At 56.4% G+C, this 13171-nt stretch overlaps 1 protein-coding gene across 11 annotated transcripts in view; it reads right to left on the bottom strand.

The window, feature by feature from the left end:
• Positions 1-13171, bottom strand: part of KCNAB2 (potassium voltage-gated channel subfamily A regulatory beta subunit 2) — an 85370-nt gene that overhangs the window by 25664 nt on the left and 46535 nt on the right. For 9 of the 11 annotated variants that reach the window (XM_045475447.1, XM_045475445.1, XM_045475440.1 and 6 more), the window contains one exon: positions 173-216. In XM_045475447.1, the coding sequence (XP_045331403.1) occupies positions 173-216 (44 nt within the window). Of the gene's footprint in view, positions 1-172; positions 217-5412; positions 5640-13171 lie in introns of those variants that run through there. The other 2 variants (XM_045475437.1, XM_045475439.1) reach the window with 1 other exon arrangement.

The following is a 13171-nucleotide window of genomic DNA, read 5'->3' as shown; positions in this document are numbered from 1 at the left end:
CTCCCCCCCTCTCCCCTAGGACACCCCCACCTCCTGGTTGCCATGGCAACAGCCTCACCAGCGCCCCTCCCATCCTGGCTCCCTACCCTTACCCCCAGGAGTGGCCCCTTGAGTCCCCCCCAAAGCCCCTGCTCCCTTGGGGGGCACTGGACCAAGGGGGCCCCACACTCACCGAGCCCCAGGCAGGAGACCCGCAGGCCCGACTTGCCCAGGTTCCTGGAAAACAAACTTGGTGTGAGTTCTCACGAGTGGCACAGGACCTGGCAGCCAGGCGCAGGCCCCCCCCCATTCCCAGTGCCCTATTCCTTGAGCCCCCCACCCTAGTCAATGCATCTTTTGAGGCTCTGAAGGCCGCGGGTCCTTTGGAGAGAGTCCTACTGTAGCTCACCTGCCCCCTGGGGGTCAAGAGCCAACTGTCCACTTCCCGCCCCCCTCCCCCCACCCCTGCCACACACACACCACAGTTCGGCCATGGCCTGGGCCTTGCTGGTGCCCATGGTGGGGCCTGGAGAGCGCCCCAGAGAGAGGCTGGCAGAGTGGACAGTGTCTTGTTTCACGGGCGAAACAAGGCTGATGGAGGCGTGGCAGTGTTCTGCTGAGGACTGGATGCCCATCTGTCCCGGCACAGGCCGGCTGGGGGCCTGCGGGGGCAGCAACTCGTCGAGGATCCTCCACAGCTCTGTGGGTCAGGCACCTTCCTTTTCCCAATATTCCCACCTGACCTGAGAGCATGCCGGACCCGCCCAGGAGCGGCGAAGCCAGGAGTCCACCCAGGCGGTCGGCTCCAAGAGCATGCTCCCCACCACGATGGCATGACCCTGTCCGCGTTTCCGGGGGACACAGGATGCGAGCTGCCCAGATGGGGAAGTTGGCCGGGGCAGGGTCGGAGTCCACCACCCTCAGGGGGACCCCACTGCCGGCATCTCAGTCCTGGGACCGGCCCGGGAAGTCAGAGAGTTGTGACAGACCCCGAGGGTGAACCCCAGCCTCCGTCCCCGAGGGCCCCAGCTTTTCCCTGGGGGTACCCCACTTCCAACTTTAGTGGATGCTGTGTCCTCAGTTTCTCCACCCAAACCTGGCCCCCTCGGGCCCTCTGAAGCTTCGGTTTCCTGGTCCCAAGATCCACAGGTGGTTGTGGGGGGTGGGGAGGGGGTATAATAAACTTGTAAGCGGTTTGAAAACAGTTCTCCCAATTTAAAGTAGTTCTGGAATACGCAGGCTTCTGTTCAAATTTCCCATGAAAACCAGCCCGGCTGCCAGCCCACAGTTCCTGCAGGGAGGGCTGGGATTTTCCCTAAATAAAGTACAGAACAGAACAGCAGCTGGTTTCTCTTTCAGGGAGGGGGGGCAGATGGAGCAGAGGCTCTGAAGCCAGAGCTCAAACCCTGGCTATGCGTCTTTGGGTGTGCGATGTAACCTCGTGATGCCTCAGTGTGCCCCTCTGTAGAATGGGCTCACAGTGCCGGCCGAGAGGATGACACGAGATAACACGTGTTCCCCCGGGGCACAGAGTCACAGAACACGGACTCTGCATGTGTCCCACTTCCAAGAGACAGGGCACAGAACACAGAGGCCTTTTTTCCTCACATGAGAAGCAATGGGCCAGTCAAGTAGTTTTTTTTTCCCCCTAGAAATCAGTGAAATAACCTGAGGGTGCCCTCAGCATGTCTCGTATGTTCTGACCCAGAGCCCCTGGCATCTCTGGCTGCTCTCAAGGAAGGCACGATGTGTGAGGTGAGGGACAGTCGCCATACGTATCGTGGGGACCCTTTCATAGTGCACACACACACGTCAGATCTTTATGTGGTATACCTTAGCCTTACACAGTGTTACCACATTTCCAGAAGCCTGTGGGAAAATACTTGATCTAACTTCAGATCTGCTATGAGAAATTTAAAATAGAGTATGTATGAAATCCAAGGGCTGAGTGGTCAAAAGACGTGACTTGAGAGTTTTCTTACATTCTTTAAGCCGTGTGTGAATTGCTGTTGCTTGCTAGGCAGGAAGGTAATTTTTGTTTTGTTGTCTGTAAATAAACTGGAATTAAAAAGTAATTAAAAAAAAAAAAAAGAAAGAAAGAAAGGCAAAGCACATCGCCTATAGACCACGCATCAGGCCGGGCCGATTTAACGGTGCAGACAATTTTCCCCATGCTAGTTAGAAGGGACCCGTGGTGAGAAATCAGAGCATTGCTTAAAAGCAGTCTGGTAACGAAGCAAAAAGGATAGAGGACTCTGATCAGTGGTTCTTAACTGTTGGGAGGTCACAGGCCCCTTTGAGAAACTGACAAAGGCTACAGACCCCTTCCCTGGAAATGTGCAAGGACACGAAAACCCCCAGAACCCCGTTAGCAATGCCCAGCGGGCAGCGGGGGGAGTGGTTCACAGGGCCCCGGGCACCTGCTCTCAATACATCCAGGTGCTGGAAGGCGGGCTGAGCTCCCGACTCTGCAAAACCGGCTCCCACCTGTGACCGTGGGAGGCAATTTCCTGGCCAGGCTCTGAGGAAGGCGAAGCGTTAGGTATGTCTTCTCGGAGTTCCCTTTTACCAGCATGGAACCAGATGCCTGAACGTGCTGCGCGTTCAGGGAGACGAGCGGCGTTAGCAACAGGCAGATGAGGGTACAGAACGCCTGGCTGTGTCCACCTGGGTCTGTGGCTGAAACTCGCCCACCAGAAGGGGCTCCTCGCCTCCGACCCAGGCTCTCCAGCTGCTTTTCCACCCACTGCCCACAGGAATAATCGAATGAAACTAGGACACCGCATGATGCTGCAATTACCCCGCTCAAGTTGTCTCCCTGATAAAATGATGGTATTAGTTTTGCCATCGCTGCCAGGCCTCGGGAGAAGGGATGAGAAGGGACAGGGTACCTCCGGGCGAAAAGCTTTACAAACATGACTGCTCCACGACGGGGGGAGGGAGCCCCAGACATCTCAGCCTCAGCTGGACCGGGGCTGGGGACCAGACCACTTTCTGATCAGCTGTCATACGGAGGAGGGAGGAGGGAACATACCTGTTCACACGTCTGCCACGCTCACAGACTCCAGGCTCCCTAAGAACAGGCCTGGGTTTCTGGGCCTTCGTCCTCAGACTGCAGCTGACATTCGCAGGGTCTCAGGGCTGCTTGTTCGGAAACTGGGGGGTGGGAAGCCCAGGCCCTGAGGCCAGGCCCCGCCGCTTACTCACAGGGCTTGGCATCACGCCTCTCCCACCACGGAGCCCCTCTTGGGCCCTCCGGCAAGAATGTGACGCTCTGGCCACCCACCTTTTGTTCCCTCAGCACCAAAGGGTGTGGCTGGAGGCCTCCCCCACCTCTGGCCAGCTTCCTAAGGTGATTGGAGTTGGGGGCAAATAACCAGGCCCCCTGCAGCCCTCATCTGCACCCAAGCTGTGGCGCTGGGACAGTCACTGTGCGGCAACCCCAGGAGGGGCAGTTATCTACCTGTAAGGCAGGTGCCCTGTGCTCACCAAGGGTAGGTACCCAATGGTTTGGACTCTGGCTCCCACTTCAGCTTCTAGGCAACTACGTTTCCTTTAGAGGTAGAACCCACCTTCCTCCCCCACACTGTAGTCCAGAAAAGCTCACCAGGCCACATGTAAGGACGGATGGGGGGGGGGTCCCATAATTAGGAAGTGCTGGGGCTGGGACCTGAACCCAGCCTCTCGGACTGCAAACCCCCTTATCATCCGTCTCGCCCTCCCTGCCTCCAGCATGTGTCATACCTGAACACACAAATGCACACACACACGCATGTGCCAATATATGCATACATGTGCCCACGTGTGTACTCACACAGATATGCACACACACACACATATGCACACGCGGTAATCCTGAGCGACCGGGCTCTTTGAGATTTACTCCTTAATCGACCACAGGATCTTAGGAGGGAAATCATGTGAATAGCCATATTTTCCATTTACACAGCACTTTACATTTTAAGAAATGATCTCACTCATATTAACTCCTTTAACGATCCCGGGACTGACTTAAAAGTATCAGCCGGTAACAGGTACCTAGCTTGAAACATATAGTCTGTTTACTCTTAGCTTTTGATCCCAACTTAACAAAAAGAGATAAGCCGGCAGGGCTCCAAGACTGGAGAATTCCAATCTGGATGGTCCTCCTCAAGCTGAGAGGCTGGGAACACAAGCCTTTTTACACCAAAGGCTCATAAAAGAATATCAAACACCCCCAAGGACCTAGGGAAGGACGGGACACAGGCAGAGGCGCAAAAGAAATCAGAGTTACTCCGAAATTCATCTCCGGGAGGCATGGAACTCCACACGGTGCTTTCACGCGAGGTCTGACTTTAGGCATTGGTTTTGGGGGAGGTTCAAGCTAAACATCTCAGGTGTTAGGAGTGAATCTCTTATTACTTTTCAAGTTGTCAGCACCACCAGCGAGACACCCAGACACTCTCCTCAAATACAACTAGAATCTTCTGTGGCTCTTTTTGAGCCTATGTGACTCTTTTGGGTCCAGCCGCGGCAGATTATTTGCTGTAACATCATCTCCCAGGAATATCATTCTAGAAAGGCCTAAGGGTGGACATACAGAAACACTCATAGTAAGAAAGGCCAGACTGCCAAGCAAGGTGCCCTCCGACCTTGACCCCAGGGGTCCTTGGTACAAAGCGGGGACTCTCCTCTTCCACCTGGGTGCATGTGCCCAGCATCTGAGCAAGGCCCAGGGTGGGACAAGGGGTGACATCCAAGGAGGGGGAGGAAGGTCCCTGCCCCTGATGCTCATGCTCTGCACCCTTTCCACGTACTGGCGGACTGAGCCCAGGCAGACGTACACTGTGCAGTCTGGGCTAAGCCACCAGCAGGAGGGTCCAGATGCCGCTCTGTGCCCTGCCGAGTGGTGGTCCTGCCTGTGGAGGACCCTGGCCTGGGGTCTGGAAGATGAATTTCATCACATGGTTCACCCAATGGTCCCTGAATAGCAAACCAACGCTTGTCATGAGGGCCTAACTGCAAAGACCACCTAGGGGAGGGCATGGAGGGCAGGAGGCCCTCTGGCCAGTGTTGGCGGTGGTTCCCAGGAACAGAAAGCATCCCTGAGTCTTGGAAACCATCACATGGATGGTTTGGCTACTGTTACCACCACCCACTGCCCCCACCCCCCCAGCAAAGGAAACAAACGGGCAGAAGGAAGAGAAACCATCATACATCTTAGCCCTGTGGTGGTGAAGAAAGAAATTTGGGGCTGAACGTGAGCCAAGCCTCGATGTTGTTTCTCACCCAGTCCACCCAGTGCTAGGAGCTCTTCCCCCCGCCCCCCTCTGCCACCTCTCAGCACGCAGAGTGTCCAAATCTGACAACGGATTGCAGATTTCCCCGGCTCTCCCTGATGGGGGTGGTGGGGAGGCAGCCTCGACCCTGAGAAGCCACCCCCGGAGCCCGTACCTATATTTCATCCCTGGCTGCTTCACGCTGGCGTCACCGGCACACGGGAGGCTCTGCATTGACAGGTGTCCCAGGCTCCGGGCCACCATGGCCACGGCGCGGAAGCGGCCACGGGAGCCCAGGCTGGGGCTGCCGGCAGCCGGCCGGCCCAGCCGCTCCTCGGGGCCCCGGCCCTTGAGGCTGTGTTCCGAGCACACAAAAGACACCTGCATGCCAAGGCTGGGGCCCAGCTCCTGGCTGTGTCCCCGTCCTTCTGGGCTCTGAAGTCAACTGCCCCTAGAAGTCCTCCTGTTCCCAGGACAAGGCTTTATCCCAGAAAGCCAGGAAGCTGCGAGGCGCTCCTTCCGGAAGCGAGGATTTCCCAAGGCAACGAGAGAAAAATCCTGTGCGGTGTCCGAGAGAAGGGAATCGAATGTCCAGAAGCATGCGAGAAAAGACCTTATCGGAGGGAACTCGGAAATCCAGGTGGGGGCGGTGCCATTTTTTCTCCGCTCACATCCTTCTTGGCTCTACTGGTCCTTCCCCTGCACTCACCCTGGTCTGGCTCTGGCTGCCAGAGTCCCCAGGCCGGCGGTGTCCGGCAGGGCTGGGCTGCAGGTTACTCCCGACCTCCGCGTGACATCGCCCTCCTCCAGGGGAGAGGGGAGAAGGGAGGGCGCCTCCCGTCAGGGTGGTGGCCTGGGGGCTGCCGGGGGCGGGGGGGTGGGGGGTTCAGGGGAGCAGCTGTTTCCCCAGGCTTCCCAGAGTCCAACTCCTGGCTCTGCACACCACGGGCCGTCGGGCGCCCCCGCCAAGTAAATTAGGTGACCGGTGGGAAGCGCAGGAGGCATCTAGCGATTCATTATTAATGACGCGGATGCTCTGCCGCCCGCCCTGGCCGATCCCCGGGAGGCTGGCCCTGGCTGCTCCAGGCTGACAGCCGCTGGGCCGGGACGGGGACAGGCAGCCAGCCGTGGCCCCCCCCTCCCCCAGCTGCCTCTGGTTCTCGCCCCGCAAAGTGGGGCTTCCACCAGCACGAGGAGAAGGAGAATCACCCGAAATGTGGAGGGAAGACCTCTCCGTCTAGACGACCCGAGGAGAGAAGCCTGGGGGTCGTGGGGCCAGAGACCTGAGAAGTTCTGGCACTCCACAGTTCTTAGCTCACAGCAGACACTCAGTAAATGCCTCTGGAATGTATGCGTGAATGCACGAGTGAATGAGGACACCCGTCCCCGTGACCCCAGCCTTCTTTCCCACACTCTTGGGTTCAGGATGGACTTGGGAGCAAGGCTCTCCTCCTGGAACAAAGCTCATGGGGTTTCCTGAAACCCAAGGAGATTTCCTCCTACCCCCCCCCCCCCCGCCCATGGCAGGAGGGACTGGCTTTGCCCTCTGACCCCAAACATGCCACCTTCACCCTGTGAGGTGAGCCCTGGCCAAAGCTGCCTTTTGGGGTCTTTCTTGCCATGCAGGAGGGGGCAGAGAAAGAGCTAGATGGGAGACAGGTGATCAGGGTCTAGTTCAGGCTCTGCTGTTAATTTGCTGTGTGATCGCAGGCAAGGGGCCTGCCCTCTCTGGGCCTCCACTGACCAAGTGACAGACGTGGTCTGAGAAGCCTCTCTGTCTCTCCCGGCTTGGACCCACAGGGCCCTTCCCAACCAGCTGACTGTCCAAAGATGAATCCGCCTAAAGATGTTCACGATGGATGGTGCCTGAACTCGTTCTCAGCCCCGGCCCTGCCTTTTTGACACAGAAGTTAAGAATAAAACCTTGCTCCTGTCTGGCCTCCCTGCTCCTGAGCTGGGCATCCTCGGGCAAGAGACCTCGTCTCCGGGCCTCAGTGTTCTCAGTGTCCAATGCAGAACACAGAGCACGGTCAGATCACAAATGGTATGGAATGATCCCTCAGCAGGAAGGAAGGGCTTTTTGTAAATTCTTTAAAAATTTATTTTTTATTTTAGAGAGGGAGAGAGCATGAATGGGGGAGAGGGGCAGAGGCAGACAGAGAGAGAGAATCTTGAGCAGACTTCACACTCAGCAGAGTGCCTGATGTCGGGCTTGATCCCAAGACCCTGGGATCATGACCTGAGCCGAAATCAAGAGTCAGACCCTCAACTGACTGAGCCACCTGAGCGCCCCGAAGGAAGGGCTTTTTGGAGGTGGCAGTTGGTACAGGCCCATGTGCAAGACTCTGCCTCCACCTCTGCACTGGTCACTGTACCCCTTTTGATCCCCTCAGGGCCACAGGCCTGACGCAGCAGCAGGAGACACACCCTGAGGGTGATACCTGGACCAGGGATGGAGTTGGGGCCTTCGCCAAGGCAGCCCTGGCAGGTCACAGACACCACTTACACAGGCCAGCAGGGGGCCCTCAGGACCCAGAGGCCCAGCTCTGCCTTAGTCTCTTACCTGCCCACATAAGCCACAGGCCTGCTTGGCCCTCCCTGAGCCTCTCGAGTGGGCAGGGCCTGAGAAGATCAAAGGGCAACCTAGAGTGCCGAGCCCCTCCACGAGCGGGGCCCTGGCCTTCAGGGAGCCCACAGGCCTGCCAAAGAGGCTGCAGGGGCAAAGCCTGCCTCTGCTCCTCCCGGGAGGGGAGTTTGTTACAAATACAGATGCCTGGGTCCCCCCTGATCTACTGAATCAGCAGCTTTGGGGCTGGGCTTGGGAAGCTGTGTTTCATCAAGAGCTTCTGGTTGTGCTGTGTACCTGGTCTAGGGGATGTGGAAACCCTCTACTTCTTTCTTCCTTATATATTTCATCTCTCTGCGCTCTGGCAAACTCTCAGATCTGGCATCTTACCATTCCTCAGAGGTGCCTCAGATGGTGTGCTTTAGGCAGCACCAAGTTAAGTGAGAATCACAATGACTTAGTCACCACAGGGGGTAAAATATCATCTGCTCCACCATGCAACTCAGCAATTCCACTCCTGGGTATGTGCTCAGAGAACTGAAAACATATGCCCACACAAACACTTGAACACAAATGTCCACAGCAGCATTATTCATCATTGCCCCAAAGTGGAAATAACCAACATGTTCATCCACTGACAAACTGATAAACACAATATGGTCTGCCTGCCAATACAACAGAATGTTACTCAGCCATACAAAGGAATAAAGCACCGATATATGCTACAACACGGATGAACCTTGAAAACATTATGCTGAGCGAGATAAGCCAGTCACAAAGGCCATATAGTATATGATTCCATTTATATGAAATGTTCAGAATAGGCAAATTCACAGCTATCATAGAAATCTGAGACATAGCTTTCTGTCTCAGAAAGTAGCTTAGTGGTTGCCAGGAGCTGGGGGGCAGGAATTGGGAATTGGGGAGTGATAGCTAATGTGGGTATAGTGTTTCTTTTTGGGGTGCTTAAGATGTTCTAAAGTTGATTGTGGTGAGTTTTCCACAACTCTAGGAATATACTAAAATCACTGAACTGTATACTTTATTGTTATTTTTTAAAAGTTTATTTATTTTGAGAGAGAGAGAGAGAGAGAGACTGAAGGGGAGGGCAGAGAGAGGGGGAGAGAGAATCCAAGCAGGCTCCACACTGTCAGTGCAGAGCCTGATTCAGGGCTCAAAGTCACAAACTGCGAGATCATGACCTGAGCTGAAACCAAGAGTCAGATGCTTAACTGACTGAGCCACCCAGACGCCCCGTGAACTGTATACTTTAAACGTATGTATGGTATATGAATTATATCCCCATAAAGCTGTTGCCCCCCAAAATGCCACCTGCCTCAAAAGTCTCTGGGCCTCAGTCTCACTCTTGCTCCCTGTGAGAGCATCCTTCCTGTTTGTCTGCCTTTGAAGTCCTCCTCGCCCTCTGATATCACCTCAGAGAAGCCAGCTCCCTAAGCACATGTAACCCTTTCCTTCTCCAAGTGCCAACGACGCTCTACCCAGCGACACATCAGGGGGCTGGGAACCACTTGCCGGTTCCTCTCTGCAAGACGCACTCCTTCCAGACGTCAGCAGGACTCCTGAGCAGGGCCTGGTGATAGAGCCCCAGCCCTCACTCCATCCCATTGTAGTGTGTCATAGAAATGATGAATATTTGACCTCAGCACTCCCCTGGGGAAACCCAGGGCAAACAGGTGCTGTCCTCAGCAGAGAAGTGCCAGGCGGAGCAGGTAGGTTTTTAAAGGCTGGCCAGAATCTGTAACTTTCCACTTGCCCCAAACAGGGGTCGCGACTTGCAATACTCCTAGGAGGTCGTAAGAATTAGGCAAGAGGGGAAAAGCTGGAAGCTTAAACCCTTGACCAGAATTTGCCATGGTTAAATGTCAGCCCCAAAGGGCTGCTCCTTTCGAACGTGTTTAGGTCAAGAGGGTGAATTCCAGACCTGCGTTGCTCGACTTGAAATGGGCTTTGAGCAGAAGTGTCAGTGTGGCTGCTGGATTTGGATACCGAACCGTTTCTGTGGTGCTTTTTCTGCCCCTGTGGTACCTGCTGTTGTGAAAACAAGGCAGCTAGTTCCTGCTGTGATTAGAGGCAGGGCCACCCCAACTCAAAGCTCTCCTCTTTGTCCACAGAATGCCACTATGGAGAGCTTCTGAGAATACAAGCTTCTGGCTCAGCCACCTGGGATCCACCCATGCCCCACCTGCCCCGGGAGCTCATGGAGAGACAGGAAAGCTGGGGCCCAGGCAGGCTGTTCCTCCAAAATGGTGACAGCCTCACAGTGGGGAGGTGATGGGCACTCTCCCCATGCAGAGTGAGGCCCACGGAGGCCTCGAGGTCTGGAGCAAAAGTTTTAAAGATGGCTTTTAAAAGCCCAGACGGCTGGGGCGCCTGGGTGGCTCAGCCGGTTAAGCATCTGACTTCGGCTCAGGTCATGATCTCCCAGTTTATGGGTTCGAGCCCCGCGTCGGACTCTGTGCTGACAGCCTGGAGCCTGCTTCAGATTCTGTGTCTCCCTCTCTCTCTCCCTCTCTCTCTGCCCCTCTCCTGCTCCTGCTCTGTCTCTGCCTCAAAAAGAAATAAACATTGAAAAAATAAAAATAAATAAAATAAAAGCGCAGACTGCAATAGTCACTCAAGAGTGAGGACGAGCGGCTGCGTCCTGTAGAGGCCCGGGTGCCTCCCCTGTACCCGCGAGGCTGCCCGGACTGTGCCGAATGGAGGGTGTTTTGCACCCAAAGGTGACTTCTTGCCCAAGGAGCTGGGGTGGGGATGCTGACGAGTTGGGGGCTGCTCCAGTGGCATGGGAGGTCCTTGGCCCCTGAAGTTTCTAAGAGCAAAAGGTGGCAGACCGGCGACCTTCCTGGAGGAGGTGTCGTCTGGCAGGTAAGAGCCGAAGACCCCTCGGGGGCTTCCTTCAGGACCTCATACCCCAGTCACCAGAAGGGGAAAACGGCTAAGTGGCTTCCAATCAGCTCCTTTTGCTTCTTAGTTGATGCGTGTACAAAGCGGTTGTGCAAGCCCTGAGTAAGTGTTTCTGGTACGTTTCCTGCCTCATCGCCAGGAGCACCTCCGAGGCACCAACAATGGCCACCGCACTATCAATGCAACGGTGCTCACTGAGCCGTCCTGCCAAGCCCTTTTTGTGTAGCTGAACTCCCACCGCACCCTGCCACACCCGGGGAAACTGAGGCACACAGGGGTCAAGCAAGGAAGGCAGACGCTGGCTCCGCCCTCATTCACAGGGGTGGCAGGGTGGGAGGCGAGCAGGGTGTCAGGGCCCCTCCCATGGAGCGGCTCCCGCTCTCAGAGCCCCGGATTAAAGGGTGAGGGCTGGGGGGCAGTCCCGGGGGGCTGCCTGGTGCCGTCTGTGGATTGGATCGGGCTGTGCTGACCCTGCCTTTCTAGGTGGACAATACAGAACCAAGCATCCTGGTCCCCATCCTTGTCCAACGAGAGGGGTGGATCCCCTCAGACCTCGGGGTGGAGGCCTAACAGCTAGGCCCCTGATTCCCGAGGCCAGGCGGGCTGTGCTGTCAGCTGGTTACAGCACAATCCACTGGTGGAGGTGTTAGGCCCGCCGCGGCCCTTCCTATTCCGTGGCGGGGGCGGTGGCTGCTATGCCGACCCCGTGGCCCGGTCGGCCCTCCACGGAGACCCACAAGTCACCCACGCCGGCCATCCTCCCAGCTCCTGGTGGCGCCGGAGCGGCTCTTCCCTAAGACCGGCTGGTCTCGCCTCCTCCCTCCTCTTTCCCTTCCCTCCCTTCCACATCTGTTCCTTGTCCGCACAGGACAGGGGAGCCACATCCCCAGGACCAGAGTTTCTCTCCCACCCGCAGCCAAGCCTGGAGCTCTCAGTGATGTCACTGCCTAATGCAGTCCTCCAGACGATTCCGTGAGGAATGCCTGCCGTCTTCACTCTCCAAACTGGGAACTGAGACACAGAGAGGCCAGGTGACTCATCCAAGGTCACAAAGGTACCTGCGGGGAGCCCGGATTCCTCCCGGGACACTCCCCCGGGCCCCCGTAGCCTCAAGGAGTTGACTTAGCCCTTGGGACCTGTTGTGGGTGGGAATGCGTCCCCCAAAACATGCTGAGGTCCTGACTCCTGTATCTGTGACCTTATTTGGAAGTAGGGTCTTTGTAGAAGTAGTCAGGTAAAGGTGAGGTTGTCCCGGAGCAGCGTGGGCCCTAAATCCAAGGCCTGGTGTCCTTGTGAGGAGATGGGCAGATACACACAGCCGGGAAATAGCCACGCGAAGATGGAGGCAGAGACCGGAGCGTCTATGAGCCAAGGGACACCGGGGACACTGGCAGCCACCAGAAGCTGGACGAGGCAGGGAGGGGTCGTCTCCTGGAGCCCTCAGAGGGCATGGGGTCCTGCCCACACCTGGATTTCAGACTTTTGGCCTCTAGAGCTGTGAAAGAATGTTGTTTTAGGCCACCATTTGTGGTATTTCATTGTGGCAGATGCAGGAACGCAGTACGAGACATTTTTCAAGGTGGACTTGTCCCCCACTTAGCTTCTGAGATGGGTCCACACGTCATCCCTCTCTGGCCTCTGCTCTTTTTCTCCTGCCTCTCCTCCCCGCCCCCCCCCCCCCCACACCGGGTCCTCTGAATCACACCTGTCCTGCCCACCTGCCCTCTGAGGCACGCCTGGATTCTCAGCTCTTTCAGGAAGCCCTCTCTGATGGCCCACCTGCAAGGGATCTCCTAGGAATAACTGAGCAGCTACGTGGAATCCGCTCCGGGAACCTGACCACAAATCAAATAGTGCCTGGTGACAAATGCTGGCTTGTGGCAGGAGCCCGTGGTCTAGGGTCCGAACCCGCAGGTGTGCCAGGGGCTGATGACCAAGCTTCACTGCCCAGGGCTCCCCCCCACCCCCCTCCACATCTGGGCTGCAACAGAGACGCAGACCCAGCCTCCAGAACCGTGGTCGAGGAAGCAGCAGGAAGGAGACACATTTTACAGGGGAATCTTCTAGAAAGGGGGTTAAGGCCAGCAGCATTCAATACCACCCAAGCCATACCCATAGAGGCTCCGGATGTTCTAGGTGCTGGGAACAGACAAAAGCCCTGCTCTTAGGGGGTGCAGATAAGAGGGACAGCAGGGGGATGTGAGGATGACCACAGGACAGGACAGCGCACTCGAGGACCGCCTGTGAGGATGTTATTAGACGAGGCACTCGGGGAAGTCTCCCAGAGGACCAAGATGTGACTGACGGAGGGAGCCAGCTGTGAGAAGATCTGGGGGACGAGAATGTGCACGGGCCCTGAGGATGGACGGAGCTTAGCATCTTCGAGATACAGAAGGAAGGAGCCTCCTGAGCGGGAGGGAGAGGGGTCTAAGCTGAAATCAGA

The sequence above is a fragment of the Leopardus geoffroyi genome, chromosome C1 (genome assembly GCF_018350155.1).
Source record: "Leopardus geoffroyi isolate Oge1 chromosome C1, O.geoffroyi_Oge1_pat1.0, whole genome shotgun sequence".
Classification (NCBI taxonomy): Eukaryota; Metazoa; Chordata; class Mammalia; order Carnivora; family Felidae; genus Leopardus; species Leopardus geoffroyi.
This window is presented reverse-complemented; position numbering and strand designations above follow the sequence as displayed.